We start from the raw sequence: 15618 nt of genomic DNA on the forward strand, positions 1-15618 counted from the left end.
GATCGGTATTTTACGAAACTTTCCTTTGATCTTACTGATTGATAATATACTTTCTCAACACAGTAGGGGGATATGAAAAATTATCGCTATAAACTAAGGGCGCACGTACCGGCTAAAGCGAGAAAATCAATCTCGTTGAGATGACCAACGATAATCTATAAATACAGTGAAAACCTGTCTTAAAGCTAAAATTAGTCATTAACGTAGTCGCGAGTTGATTATTGTGTCAGCTTGATCTATTTTAAGGTATCAAACAAGTTGATATATAACTTACAATTCAATACATCCTGCCATTGTTAGTTGAGTATGTTCAAACATTAGTCATATTGTATTAACAAGAGTTAAGCAATTATTAGCTATAATAAAAACTCAGCGGACTATATCCGGAATTCAAATGTTTTTGGTTATATTTTTAGCTCGAGGTTTACACCGACTGAAACTACAAAAGTTTATTTAAAGGCAACCATATGCTCTTCCTTTCTCTTACATTCATTTTTTGTCATGAAACAGTCTGGATAAAACGTAATCAGATTTAGATAATTTTCGGCTACTGTACTGTATAGTATCATTCATTTAAAATACACAGATATTGTATCCCATATAAATAATAGAACAGTTGCTTTAACTATGCTGACATCAACTTGTGACAATTGTAAGTTACGATTTTACAGACCTGACCAGTAGATATAAACCAGGTGACTGAATCGCGATCTCTGCGAATATTAATCAAACTTTTTTTTGAAAATTGTAAACTGTAATAAAACAACAATCAATACTTATTATGTTTGAAATGAAAATATCAAAATCACTAACAGGTTGTGTGCATTTATTAAATAATGTATCCAAATAACGGAGTTAAACAGATATAACTATGGAAGTTTATAAATGAATCAATCATACTTGACAATGATATGTTTCGATGTTTTTCGTGTAACATGTGTTGAAATATTGAAACAGACGGTATTTATACTGCAATCAGCTATTTTACTATACAGATAAAGCTATACGTATAAACGTTAGCTTTATACGTCAATGAACTCAACTCACCTATAAGCCCCGCCTACTTACAACCTCACGTCACAACTATGACAATGTGTAGTAACAATGGTCAAACTTTTATGAATTTAAACCTGTTATGTCTTCAATTTGGTAATTTATATACCATGTTTATCAAATGTTATCAATTAAATTCATTTTCCCTTTATTATTCCTTAAATTGTCAATGCTTACCGCCTAGACTACGCTCACAGGGAAATACCATAAAATGGTACCCCAAGGGGGAAATTCCTAATACTTTTTTTAATAATATTTGTTTCATATTTTTATTATTTTTTTTATTTTTTTATCGATTTCAGTATAAAAACAAATTACGTATAGTGTCTTGAAATATGAAAATGTATTTGTATTCAGCACGAAACGGTAAAATGCTCGGTAGAACCTCGCAATTTCCCGTTTCTAAGCCTCATACAAATAAATTTCATATTTCAAGACACTATACGTATATTGTCTAATTATAACACAATTAATAGGTAGTCAGGTCATACAAAAATTACTGAAATCAATCAAGTGTATTTTGTTCAAGAAAATTTCTTAATACATTAAATTAACATTGAGGAATGTGAACGTATAAACATTAAATATATTCTTTTTTAGAACGTTTACACCTGTCGACAATTACCACTGCATATCAAACACCAAAATTTGACTAGTTCAGTGTTAAATTCTTTTCCTGATAGATAGGGGACGGCAAGTTGGCTTTCGGGTGAGGGGCGGGAGATTTTTAAGGACGGAATATTCTTTCTTATATGTCGTTAATAGTTATCAAAGGTACCAGGCTTATAATTTGATATGCCAGACGCGCGTTTCATCTACATAAAAATCATCAGTGACGCTCAGATCAAAATAGTTAGAAAGCCAAACAAGCATAAAGTCGAAGAGCAATGAGGACCCAAAATTCCAAAAAGTTGTGCCAAATACGGCTAAAGTAATCTATGCCTGTGATAAGAACATCCTTAGTATTTCGAATAATTCATACTGTTACAAACAGTTAATTTATAAAAATGACCATGCATATGATTGATATTCGTGTCAACACCGAAGTGCTGACTACTGGGCTAGTGATACCCTCGGGGACGAAAAGTCAAGCAGCAGTGGCATCGACCAAGTGGTGTAAATAGTTATCAAAGGTAACAGGCTTATAATTTGATACTCCAGACGCGCGTTTCGTCTACATAAGAATCATCAGTGACGCTCAGATCAAAATAATTAGAAAGCCAAACAAGTATAAAGTTGAAGAGCATTGAGGACCTAAAATTCCAAAAAGTTGTGCCAAATACGGCTAAGGTAATCTATGCCTGGGATAGGAACATCCTTAGTATTTCAAATAATTCATACTTTTACAAACAGCAAATTTATAAAAATGACCATGCATATGATTGATATTCCTGTCAACACCGAAGTGCTGACTACTGGGCTGGTGATACCCTCGGAGACGAAACGTCCAACATCAGTGTCATCGACCTTGTGGTATAAATAGTTATCAAAGGTACCAGGCTTATAATTTGATACGCCTGACGCGCGTTTCATCTACATAAGACTCATCAGTGACGCTCAGATCAAAATAGTTAGAAAGCAGAACAAGTATAAAGTTGAAGAGCATTGAGGACACAAAATTCTAAAAAGTTGTGCCAAATACGGGTAAGGTCATCTATGCCTGGGATAGGAACATCCTTAGTATTTCGAATAATTCATACTTTTACTAACAGTAAATTTATAAAAATGACCATGCATATGATTGATATTCGTGTCAACGCCGATTTGCTGACTACTGGGCTGTGATACCCTCGGGGACGAAACGTCCATCAGCAGTGGCATCGACCCAGTGATGTAAATAGTTCTCAAAGGTAACAGGCTTATAATTTGATATGGCAGACGCGCGTTTCGTCTACATAAGACTCATCAGTGACGCTCAGATCAACATAACTAGAAAGCCGAACAAGTACAAAGTTATAGAGCATTGAGGACCCAAAATTCCAAAAAGTTGTGCCAAATACGGCTAAAGTAATCTATGCCTGTGATAAGAACATCCTTAATATTTCGAATAATTCATACTGTTACAAACAGTTAATTTATAAAAATGACCATGCATATGATTGATATTCGTGTCAACACCGAAGTGCTGACTACTGGGCTAGTGATACCCTCGGGGACGAAACGTCAAGCAGCAGTGGCATCGACCAAGTGGTGTAAATAGTTATCAAAGGTAACAGGCTTATAATTTGATACGCCAGACGCGCGTTTCGTCTACATAAGAATCATCAGTGACGCTCAGATCAAAATAATTAGAAAGCCAAACAAGTATAAAGTTGAAGAGCATTGAGGACCTTAAATTCCAAAAAGTTGTGCCAAATACGGCTAAGGTAATCTATGCCTGGGATAGGAACATCCTTAGTATTTCAAATAATTCATACTTTTACAAACAGCAAATTTATAAAAATGACCATGCATATGATTGATATTCCTGTCAACACCGAAGTGCTGACTACTGGGCTGGTGATACCCTCGGAGACGAAACGTCCAACATCAGTGTCATCGACCTTGTGGTATAAATAGTTATCAAAGGTACCAGGCTTATAATTTGATACGCCTGACGCGCGTTTCATCTACATAAGACTCATCAGTGACGCTCAGATCAAAATAGTTAGAAAGCAGAACAAGTATAAAGTTGAAGAGCATTGAGGACACAAAATTCTAAAAAGTTGTGCCAAATACGGGTAAGGTCATCTATGCCTGGGATAGGAACATCCTTAGTATTTCGAATAATTCATACTTTTACTAACAGTAAATTTATAAAAATGACCATGCATATGATTGATATTCGTGTCAACGCCGATTTGCTGACTACTGGGCTGTGATACCCTCGGGGACGAAACGTCCATCAGCAGTGGCATCGACCCAGTGATGTAAATAGTTCTCAAAGGTAACAGGCTTATAATTTGATATGGCAGACGCGCGTTTCGTCTACATAAGACTCATCAGTGACGCTCAGATCAACATAACTAGAAAGCCGAACAAGTACAAAGTTATAGAGCATTGAGGACCCAAAATTCCAAAAAGTTGTGCCAAATACGGCTAAAGTAATCTATGCCTGTGATAAGAACATCCTTAGTATTTCGAATAATTCATACTGTTACAAACAGTTAATTTATAAAAATGACCTTACCCGTATTTGGCACAACTTTTTAGAATTTTGTGTCCTCAATGCTCTTCAACTTTATACTTGTTCTGCTTTCTAACTATTTTGATCTGAGCGTCACTGATGAGTCTTATGTAGATGAAACGCGCGTCAGGCGTATCAAATTATAAGCCTGGTACCTTTGATAACTATTTATACCACAAGGTCGATGCCACTGATGTTGGACGTTTTGATATAATGTCAAAGTCTGAAAACTCGTCATCTAACAGAACATCTATTGTTAAGCTATTGACACACATGAGAGAGACATGCCAAAAAACTCAAAACAAGATAGACTTTGATAATATTGGTGAAACTGACTGCAAAAACTTGACAGGACTTTCCCATCAACAATTTGAAGATATATGTTTGCATGTATTATTACATATCAAAAGTACTCCTTCTCGTACTCCAAAGACATCAGTTGGCTTATTCTTGATTAAAATGAAGTGTGCATTGTCTAATAAACTCATGTCAACCCTCTTCAAGGTCAGCATTTCAAGTATACGAAGAGCTATCAATACTGTAAGACAAGCGTTAATGAGATCATTTGTACCATTGTATCTTGGTTTTGAAAGTATAACACGTGAGCAAATTATAAAGGACCACACCAGACCGCTGGCAAAGACACTTCTAGATGCTGATGATGATAATATGATACTTGTATTGGATGGTACTTATATCTATATTTAGAAGAGCAATAATTTTTCTTTTCAAAGGAAATCGTTCAGCCTACATAAGTCCAGACCACTTGTAAAACCAATGGTCGTTGTTTCAACAACTGGCCATTTTGTTTCTATTCTTGGTCCTTACTTATCCAGAAACAATGACGCCTCAATTCTAAATCACATGATGAAATGTAACGTTGATGACATCAAAAGTTTTGTTAACGAAAATGATATATTTGTTGTGGACAGAGGCTTTAGGGATTCAATTAGTTTATTAGAGGAGCTTGGTATCAAAGCAGCTATGCCAACATTCATGAAGAAAGGGGAAAAGCAGATGTCTGATGCTGATGCTAATACTAGCCGAATGGTGACTAAGGTAAAATATCATACATATATTGTTGATTTTAAAAGTCAAGAGTCTTTAACTTTTATTTATATTCAAAATATGTAAATCAAAAAATTATAGATTGAAAAAAGGTCAAGATAAAGTAATGTCCAGATGGATAAACAAAACAATTTGTTGAGTAAAACAGCTAATTTCCGAATGCTTGTAAAGTAAAACTTTGGTAGGCTTGCTTGCTCTGTTTGTTTAAACGTTAATTCAAGCTTTGTAGTTAACATTGACATCTTTAAACAATATATATTTAACCTGTATACATAATTACATATATGTCAGTAAATGTTTGATTGGACGTTTTACCAATTACAATTGTACGCTATTCAAACAAAGCAAGCAAGCTAAACAAAGTCTTGCTTTACGTGCAGTAGGAAAGTAGCTGTAATATAAAATTCAGCTACAAGCAACAACAACCAAAGTGTATGCAGGCTACTGACTTGGGACAGGTACACATAATTTATATACAGTGACAGTGTGGTTTAACATATTTGGTTGAACCAGGGCCTCCCTCTAATCTTAGACACACAGTGGTGGTACATCATAACGTCCCTCTAATTTGATACAATAGCGTTACAGCATAACATATGAAATAAAAAATAAGCATGATCTGACAGATCATGTGATGTTTAGCCAATGCTGTCAGATCAGGGGCGGGTCCAACCATTTTAAAGAGGGGGGGGGTTCCCAACCCAGGATAAAGGGGGGGTTCCAGCTATATGTCCCCATTCAAATGCATTGATCGGTAAAAAAAAGGGGGGTTCCAACCCCCCCCCCCCGGCCAATAGGTCAAAAATATAAGTGATAGAGAACAGCGGGTGTTAAAAATACAAAGAATATTCAATTACTATGCAAAAAATTAAAGAATCCGGTTGAAAAATATTGATTACAGAAAAAAAAATATGCATTATACAGAAATCAAGTGAAAACGGAATAACCACCGTTTTTTAAGAAAATAAAATTAGCAAAAAATGAACAATACAGAAAAAAAGGACAGCACATCCATACCCACATAAAGCATGATTAGGGATTATCTTTATTCTAGCAACAAGAACATACAATTTTTTGTTACAGCCAATTTCATTGAGTGTGAAGTCAAAGGTAATATTTTTGGTTAGCTTCCTTGTTAGCTGAACCTTGAAGTCATTGTTAGGTCAGGCAAACTACCCTCCTTTCAAAGTAACCTTGTCCAACAAACAGATAGATTCGTGGTTATCTGCTGGACTTGTATACTCCTAAAGGAGGGTAGTTTACCTGACCTAACAATGACTCCACACTCAAGGAAATCGGCTGTAAATGTTCTGTTTATATAGTATGATGAAGATTGTGTGACTATAATGTATATATACACATATCTTTAGTCATAATAACTTAATCAATTATATATATATAAACAATAATTTCATTTTCAATGGATTCATTTCAGATAAGATGGGTAGTAGAGTCAGCAAATGCCAGAATTAAGAATTTCAGATACTTGGACAGAGTTCTTCCAACAAACCAGGTGCCGTTCATTGGTGACTACATTCGCATAGTTTGTGCAATTTCAAACAAATATCTTCCACCTCTAAGCAAAGCAGTAAATGAAGATGAAGATATAGAATTAGCAACTCAAATGAAGCAAAAGTCTACAGAGGTATTATATTTTTTAAGTTTTTGCTATTAGCATGATTAGGTTTATTTCTAACATAAAACAATCAACAGGTCTGCAATATCAGCTATATTTATGCACGTTTAAATGTATTACATGACAGTCTACACGCATTATATGACCATGTCCTCACGTTCATTAGTCAATGACCACTATTGTTAAATATATATATACATTTTATATATTTTATTTTGAAAAATTCTTTGATGATACAGAGGTATACAGACACATAGGGATTAACATTATGCTGAATACATATGATACAGTTGCACTAGACAGTTTTCTTATGGTATAGCTTCTTCCAGCAAGTTGAATTCAACTAAGTTGGTGTATCAATGACTTATCTACATTTACATGTGACAGTATTTATAAACATTGACCAAAAGCTTAAGTGATACATGCATTATTTTATCTTAAAACTTTTGATAAGCAAGATAACTATCTTTTTTTTTGGTCTTGTACATATTGTACCCTTATTGCAAAATTAGTATTCAAACTTACTTATATCAATGCAAAAATTACTTTTTATTGTAGATTAATACCTTGAAAGCATATGTTGAGGAGAACAACCTGCAAAGAGGGACGGTGCAGTGGAAGCCAATACAGGACAGCGACATTCCCTTTCCACAATTAACTGATGAGCAACTGAGGTCACTTACTTGTGGAGTTTATCAACTCAAGCGTTCACCATCCTACATTCAGGAATATATGGGAGGACATTCACAAATATGTTTCCATAAAGATGCTCCTGACCTACTTAGGATTAGAATACAGAGTCGTCATGTGTCGTCTAAGAAGTACTTTGTATGGATTAAATATTCTGAATCTGAAGTTAATTCGTGGTACTGCACATGTCGTGCAGGTGCACGTGTTGTAGGTGTTTGTGCCCATATAACTTCTATAATATGGTACTTAAGCAGTGCTAGGAATGCAGGTACAACATCATATGGTGTAAAAGATTGGAGCACGTACCTGAGTGACGCAAAAAACTTGCCAGAAACTATTGATAGTTCAGAGTCGGAAACGGAGAGTATTGGCTCTGTGATCGAGGAATAAACTTGTACTGTGTCCAAATTATTTAATGTCATATACATGTCTATATATTAACTTTATTGTGTATGAAAGATATAGAGTTGCTCATGACAAGAACTCACATTTACTTATGTTCTGCTTCAACAGGATTTTGTCTCAGTAAGATACATTTCTTCTCAATAATAATTTCACAACACATTAAAATTATGTACTGCTCTGGTTAATCAAAGTATTAAGAATGATTCAGGTTTTGGTTCAGGTTTATTTCAGACATTTCTTTGTTTTTAAATCAAACATAGTTCCAGAAATCTGTGAGTTTAAGTATGATTTTTTTTCTGCTTTTTCACCAAAATGGGATGAATACTAGAATGTGTATGATATTAACTTTGAAAGTTGTAGAACAGTTACTTTGTGATATTGTTAGCTAGAAATTAAATCAATTACTCAATATTTGAAAAAGTAAAAAAAAAAAAAAAATAAGAACATTTTCCCAACTTATACAAAATGTATGATTTTTTTTTTAACTTGAAATGAGTTTAAACTAAAACTTGTATGGAACTTAGCCTTAGTTTTTTGATAAAATTCACTCAAAAATTAATTCAGAAAATCAATATAAAAAAATTATAGATATTTTCCAGAAATCAGTGATTTTTGAATATTTTCTCAACTCCTTCCCCCTCTGTAGTTGAGTACCACAATATGTATGAAAATATTTCTCAATTTTTTGGAAGGTAATTTTTTTTATAATGTTCATTTGAAATGAATTCATAGTTGTGGATATTTAAGAAAATAAAAATATTTTTCTGGAAATCTGCATTTTTTAAAGATTTTTTCAACTTTCCACCCTAAAATGAGGTTAAATTCTCAAATAAGTCCAAAATTGAGTCTGAATATTATGAAAAGTTAGTTTGACTTCATTTTAACTAACAACCAAATATTAAAAATAAATATTAAAACAAATATAGATATTTTCCAAAAATTAGTGATTTTTGAATATTTTTTAAACTTTTTCCCCAAAAATAAGGTAAAATACCACAATATGTATAAAAATTGTTTCTGAATTTTAAGCAAGTAATTTTTTGATAATGTTCATTTGAAATGAATTCATAGTATTCAATTTTTAATAAAATAAAAATATTTTCCAGAAATCTGTGATTTTTTATGATTTTTTCAACTTTTCCCCCTAAAATGAGGTTAAATTCCCAAATAAGTCCAAAATTGAGTCCGAATATTATGAAATGTTAGTTTGACTTTATTTTAACTAACAACCAAATATCAAAATTAAATATTTAAAAAGTTTAAATAATTTTCCAGAAATCAGTGATTTTTGAATATTTTCTTGGCTTTTTCCCCAAAAAATGAAGTTGAATAGCACAATATGTATGAAAATTGTGTCTCAATTTCTTGGCAGGTAATTTTTTGATAATGTTCACTTGAAATGAATTCATAGTAGTCAATATTTAAGAAAATAAGGATATTTTCCAGAAATCTGTGATTTTTTAGGATTTTTTCATCTTTTCTCCCAAAAATTAGGTTAAATTCCCAAATAAGTCCAAAAATTTAGTCTGAATACTAAGACATGTTAGTTTGTGTTAATTTCAACTAACTACCAATTATCGAAATTGAATATTTAAGAAATTAAAATTATTTTCCAGAAATCAGCGTTTTTTAATGATTTTTTCATTATTTATCCCAAAATGAAAATGTATGGATTTATTTGTTAATATTATGTGTTTTCATGCTTCATACATCACATACAACTATTTAGTCACAATAGAAACATTTTTTAGAATGGGGTCATTTTCACTAGTTTGTGAACCTACTCCTTTTATGTATGGTTAAGTTTTTTAATTTAAATTTCTTTGTCTAGAGTTCGAGGGACACTGATTCCCTAGTGGTTTTCCACGTGGATTGTAGGCAAAGGGATTTGTCCTTTTCAAAGTGTGACTAATGCTGTCTTTAGTTCATATAAACAATTTGTTATTGGTTAATATATTTTCAGCAGACATGTGAAGAATCGAGTGGACATACAATTGTCAATGTTCCTGATTATGAGGTAAAGAGTGTGTTTGATTCAACAACAGTAAAGAGACAAGCCAGCATAGTTTACACTTGGAGGTTAAGTCCCTTTGCTTACCAGCTTTCCACATGCTGAAGATGTAATTAAAATAATGACAATGTTCATTTTGATATGAGTTCATTGCCTTAACTCAACTTTTAAAAGTCCGTATGTGGTCAAATTCATGAGAATTTATTGAATTATGAACGATTTATAAAGAACTGTTTTCATGCATCTTTAAATGTTAAGAAGTGTTTTAAAGTAATTTTAAAAGGAATAATATTTAATAAAAGTGTTGAATTTGTTTTGAGTATTGGGAATACTATTCTTTGAGGGGAAGCCGTGCTAGTGGTGTATTTTGAGATTGGCCTGCAAATATGCTGTATGGACTATAGAGTTTTCTATGCCCATAACTTAACATGAACTGGATGCAAGAATATATCAATCACTGAGGATATGTGTATAACCTCATTGGTTGATATCTTTGGCGGAAGTACATGTGATACATCCTCATTCTTTCAATATCCAAGTGGTGGTTGGTTTAAGGGCTATGTTTGGTCAGGCAATACATATTGCCTGTTTGGGTTGATGAGGTTCTTGATAAGTTCCCCCCTCTCCCACCCATAAGTACCAAAATGTGGATATGTTTTTATATTTATATTTTAACATTGGTTTTACATGTATGCATTTTGGGTTGATGAGCACGAGACAACATTAGAAAAACATGAGCATTACCATGGGATCATGTTGACAAAACAAACCTTCGCTTTATCGATTTTCAAGGGAAAGGTCAATTAGGGCAAGTGTATTGGCATGTTTGTGTTTGCTTTTTCATTACAATGGTAAAAATAAGATTATATATCTCGGATGACAATAATGTTGATTATAATGCTTAAATGTATGAGCTCCAGAGTAGTTTTATAACTGAAAAACAACTGTGCACTATATCCAGTGAGCTCTTCTGCATTGCATTGTGCATGGTAGTCCACATTTTGGTTTCTGAAACGTTAAGATATTATCTTGTATTCGGTTCTTTCCTCTAGAGTTTTCTATGCCCATAACTTAACATGAACTGGATGCAAGAATATATCAATCACTGAGGATATGTGTAGCTTAAAGGGAAATAAATCAATATTTAAAGTGAAACAAAGGTATTTACCATGTTGACTTATTCGATCGATATAAAAGAAAAACACCTGTAAATGTAAAAACGATGATTGACTTGAAGGGGAAAACATTATCCAGTAATTTGTACAAATTATGACAGATTGCAACAATCACTTCTCTGAGACAACTAACAAAAACCTAGATGTGAGCAACTATAGGACACAAAAAGACCGTAAAAAATTAGCAAAACCTAAGCTATGAAAAAACTTCAACATGACAAAACTAAAAACATTTTAAACGCAAGAACGCACAATTGGCTGACTTCATTAATATATAGTAAAACTAAAAGTAGAGCAAAGTTTGATCCACTCGAAATGTTGATCAGATATGATAAGGACTTATAAAAATGAGATTTTGGGGTTAACTCATAATGTATATTTAACAAAACGTGTTTGGTCTTCTAAATTTTTTCTAAGGCAATGACAGTTTCCTCAAATATGAGGATTCGGTGGATCTGGTGGTGGCGGTGGCTGTGGTGCCACTACTGCCACAACTGCATTCACAATGTTATCTAATTTTCGGAAGAATACATCAATCACTAATTCGTCACCATCACCAACACCTGAATCAACAAAATAAATATTCAATGAAAAGGTTAGACCAATGCAATATGTTAACTAACAAATAAATACGACGAACCAATTAGCGGGACATTTTTGCGGGGTGTTTATTTGCGCGTATTTTTCCATGTATAATTCAGCCTATTTAAAATTGAACAATCAATGGTATTTATAAAAAATTTTATACCCACCAAAATAATAACCGACAAAGTAATTTGTATACCTTTATCAATGAAAATCCGCAAAAAAACCTGCTATACAAAATAAGAGAAGTTTTAAGTAGCATGTTTCACCCCAGTAAATGGCCAGTGTTAATTACGTACAGATGAATACTGCGATATGTGAAATTGCAACAAAATGCTTTGGTCAACGTTTGACACTGAACAGGAATAGAGTACACACTTATTATATATCTTATTCAATGTATTGAATTAAAGGTGTAAAGCTTCCAAAAGTTCTACAAACAAACGTAAAATTCATCTTGTCGGAATTTGAAGAAGCTTTCTAAGAAAGTTTATCAAGTTTCTTTATGATATGGACATAGGATTTGAAGTGAACGATTGAATCATTACTCTTTTGCGTTATAACATTTTATTTAAACATTGTGTTAGAAGATTTTTTTACTTTAATAATCAGAAATATTGAATGTTGGGATTGATTATGTCAGGAGCACAGAGTATTGAGATGAGGATACTATAATCAGCGGATTAATGAAATTAGCGTTGCATAAGAAACAAATAATGGCTCTTTCGGCGAGGTCAAATATTTGAAAATAGTTAAAATAAAACTAAAACATTATGTACAGTACTCACCGCCTGTCGTTTAGATCATCTGTAACAAAAATATTCTTTATGTTTTATTTTAATTCTTGGAAATAAATCACTTACTAATTTATAACGATTATTTCTATGTACAAATAACGTTCTTTTAAATCTTAAGAGCCGTTACAGACGCAAATTCAGTGACAGAATAATACTTTTATAAATTGTGACTTGGATGGAGAGTTGTCTCATTGGCACTCATGGCACAATTTCATGTATCTGGATAACAAAAAGACAGTTGCCCAATAAAAACGAGTTATATAGTTTAATATTGAAATGGCCAGATTCCTCAATGTAAAGAGGTTTATATATTTATGATCATTGTAAAAACCTTTAAATATTGAAAATGTAATAACCTAAGCCAATGTATGCAAAACCTTATACTTTTTTATGCTCCTTTTATTGGCATTATGTTTTCTGGTTTGTGCGTCCGTCTTTTCGTCCGTCTGTCCCGCTTAATGTTAAAGTTTTTGGTCGAGGTCATGTTAAAGCCATGGCGTTGTCAGTTTGCTTTAGATTTATGAGTTTGACTGTCCCTTTGGTATCTTTCGTCCCTCTTTTAAAGTGTTTGGTCGAGGTAGTTTTTGGATGAAGTTGAAGTTCAATCAACTTGAAACTTAGAACATATGTTCCCTATGACATGCTCTTTCTAATGTTAATACCAAGTTAGAGATTTTACCCCATTTTGATGGTCCACTGAACATAGAAAATTGTAGTGCAACTGGGGCATCCGTGTACTGAGGACACACTCTTCTTTAACCTTTCCTTTATCACGTTTTTTTTATGCATATGCACTGATTAGAAGTCAAAGTATTAACGAGAGGCATCGCGATTAACCTCGCTGCATGCGGAAAAAGAGTACGAAAACATTTTAATCCAATAGCAGTATATTTCTGAAGATTTTGATAAAACAAAGGTTCTTGTGCACGAATTTTATGGTACAACTTAGCCGTTCAAATCAATAAAACAAATTCAAGTTTATATGACTTTAAATCAATATAGGGATAAATTATAATTTACCACTTATTTCATGATATGAATAAAATACTGATCTTCAATGAAATGACAAATGTATATATAACTTGTTAAAAAAATTATGCAGAAAATGCAATTTAAAAAGTAAAAGTATGGAAACAAATAATAAAAAATTAAATCTTCTAATGTGTAGTTTCGAGTGCTAGCCGGAAGCGTATTCGGTGTTTGTTCATAATGCGTTTTGTAGTATACAAAATTCTAACTGACATGTAACTATTGACAACCGATGATAAAGAGTGTAATTATGTCAGAGATATTTCATATTGTAGTAAAAAGTAAAATCACAAAAATACTGAATTCCGATGAAAATTCAAAACGGCATGTCCCTAATCAAATGACAAAACTAAATAATAAAACACATCAAACGAATGGACATAAACTGTCATATTTCTGACTTGGTACAGGTATTTTCAAATGTAGAAAATCGTGGATTGGACCTCATTTTATAGCGCTAAATTTCTATGTAAAGATATATACATTTTAATTGGCTGCTTGAAGAAAAACAGTACAAAGAACTTTTTATACATTTTATACATTGTGACTTGGATGGAGAGCTGTCTGATTGGCATCCATACTGCATATGCCTATTTATAAATCTTTCTTTTATTTACGAATGAATATTGAAATAGTATTATCATATCATTACACATTTGAAAATACCAAATAATTATAACATTACAACTTAATTTTGTGTCAAGTTGTTTATATATCTCAAATAGATTTTACACAGATACACTAAAAAAAGATAAACATTCTAAAGATATCCATCCGCCAATTTTGTAGTTTATGATATATTTGATACACTTCGCAATCAAATGTAATAATTTACTTACACGTAAGTTAGGACTTCCTGATACAGAACAGTTATAATTGCAGTAAATGTAAAAGTAAACCAACAACGTATTTTTTTCCGGACTTATTTTCCCGAATACTATATTTATCACTAGGAATTTTCAATTGTAAATAATGTGACTGTGTACTCATAAAATTGAGAAAGGAAATGGTGAATATGTCAAAGCGACAACCACCCGACCATAGAGCAAACAACAGCCGAAGGCAACCAATGGGTCTTCAATGTAGCGAGAATTCCCGCACCCGTAGGTGTCCTTCAGCTGGCCCCTAAAATATGCATAATAGTACAGTGATAATGGACGTCATACTAAACTCCGAATTATACACAAGAAACTAAAATTTAAAAGCATACAAGACTAACAAAGGCCAGAGGCTCCTGACTTGGGACAGGCGCAAAATTGCGGCGGGGTTAAACATGTTTATGAGATCTCAACCCTCCCCTAGAATGTTTATTTATGCAATATAACATAACCAGTCATAACCCAGACAACATTGGTACGTTGGCACAACGTTGGCCCAACGTATCTACATTCATTGGCCCAACGTTGTTTTTAAACATTGGCCCAATGTATAAGTGCAAAGTGGCCCTATGTTGGCCCAACGTGATGACTAAACGTTGGCACAACGTTGTAAGGTTTTATACAATACATTGGCCCAACGTTGGTCCAATGATGGAATAATACTTGCTGATGTTGAACAAACGTTAGGCTAACGTAGTAATACAAACTGTTAGCAAACGTTGGAACTCCGTTGGTTCAATTTATAAACCTTTTTATCCATATGAAGGAAACTAAAATCCATTTCAGGCAACAACTGCAATATAACTCCTGGTTTTTACATCAGTTCAAAATGGCGAAACTATTACTTCTTTAAATGTTGCAATTATTGCGTTTTTCATTTCCACTATACCATGTTGTGTCTTAAATACTACCCGAAAATTTTGTATTTTGCCACTTTCATCTTCCTGAATATGCATGAAATATTTGCCAATGGATGTTTCAGTAACCAACAACCAATCAGTCTCTCCAGGAATTGTACTTTTGAATGTTACCCAATTTTCTTAAATAATGTAAATACAAAGGTATGATTAAATATAATTTATTATTAGCTAGACAAACAGCAAAGCAAAAAAAATCTGTTTTGTA

General features: G+C 32.9%; 2 protein-coding genes and 1 long non-coding RNA gene across 3 annotated transcripts in view; 1 reads left to right on the forward strand and 2 right to left on the reverse strand.

Annotated features, from left to right (window-relative positions):
- Positions 1 to 15618, reverse strand: part of LOC143051559 (uncharacterized) — a 428761-nt gene that overhangs the window by 163857 nt on the left and 249286 nt on the right. The window lies entirely within an intron of this gene.
- LOC143051534 (uncharacterized) overlaps positions 1 to 15618 on the reverse strand; it is a 204656-nt gene that overhangs the window by 113735 nt on the left and 75303 nt on the right. The gene's annotated exons all lie outside the window — the stretch shown is intronic.
- Positions 4436 to 8441, forward strand: LOC143050955 (uncharacterized). The gene is made up of 3 exons (XM_076224048.1): positions 4436 to 5278; positions 6723 to 6932; positions 7482 to 8441. The coding sequence occupies exons 1-3, from the start codon at positions 4997 to 4999 to the stop codon at positions 8001 to 8003; spliced, it is 1014 nt and encodes a 337-aa protein (XP_076080163.1). The 5' UTR covers positions 4436 to 4996; the 3' UTR covers positions 8004 to 8441.

Source organism: Mytilus galloprovincialis, chromosome 11, assembly GCF_965363235.1.
Source record: "Mytilus galloprovincialis chromosome 11, xbMytGall1.hap1.1, whole genome shotgun sequence".
In the NCBI taxonomy this organism is placed as follows: Eukaryota; Metazoa; Mollusca; class Bivalvia; order Mytilida; family Mytilidae; genus Mytilus; species Mytilus galloprovincialis.

Bases quoted from the DNA above. Each gene is read 5' to 3' on its own strand.
- LOC143050955 (XM_076224048.1), top strand. From the start codon at position 4,997: ATGGTCGTTGTTTCAACAACTGGCCATTTTGTTTCTATTCTTGGTCCT. The intron at 5,279-6,722 runs GTAAAATATCAT...GATTCATTTCAG, and splicing joins CTAGCCGAATGGTGACTAAG to ATAAGATGGGTAGTAGAGTC. The intron at 6,933-7,481 runs GTATTATATTTT...TTTTTATTGTAG, and splicing joins TGAAGCAAAAGTCTACAGAG to ATTAATACCTTGAAAGCATA.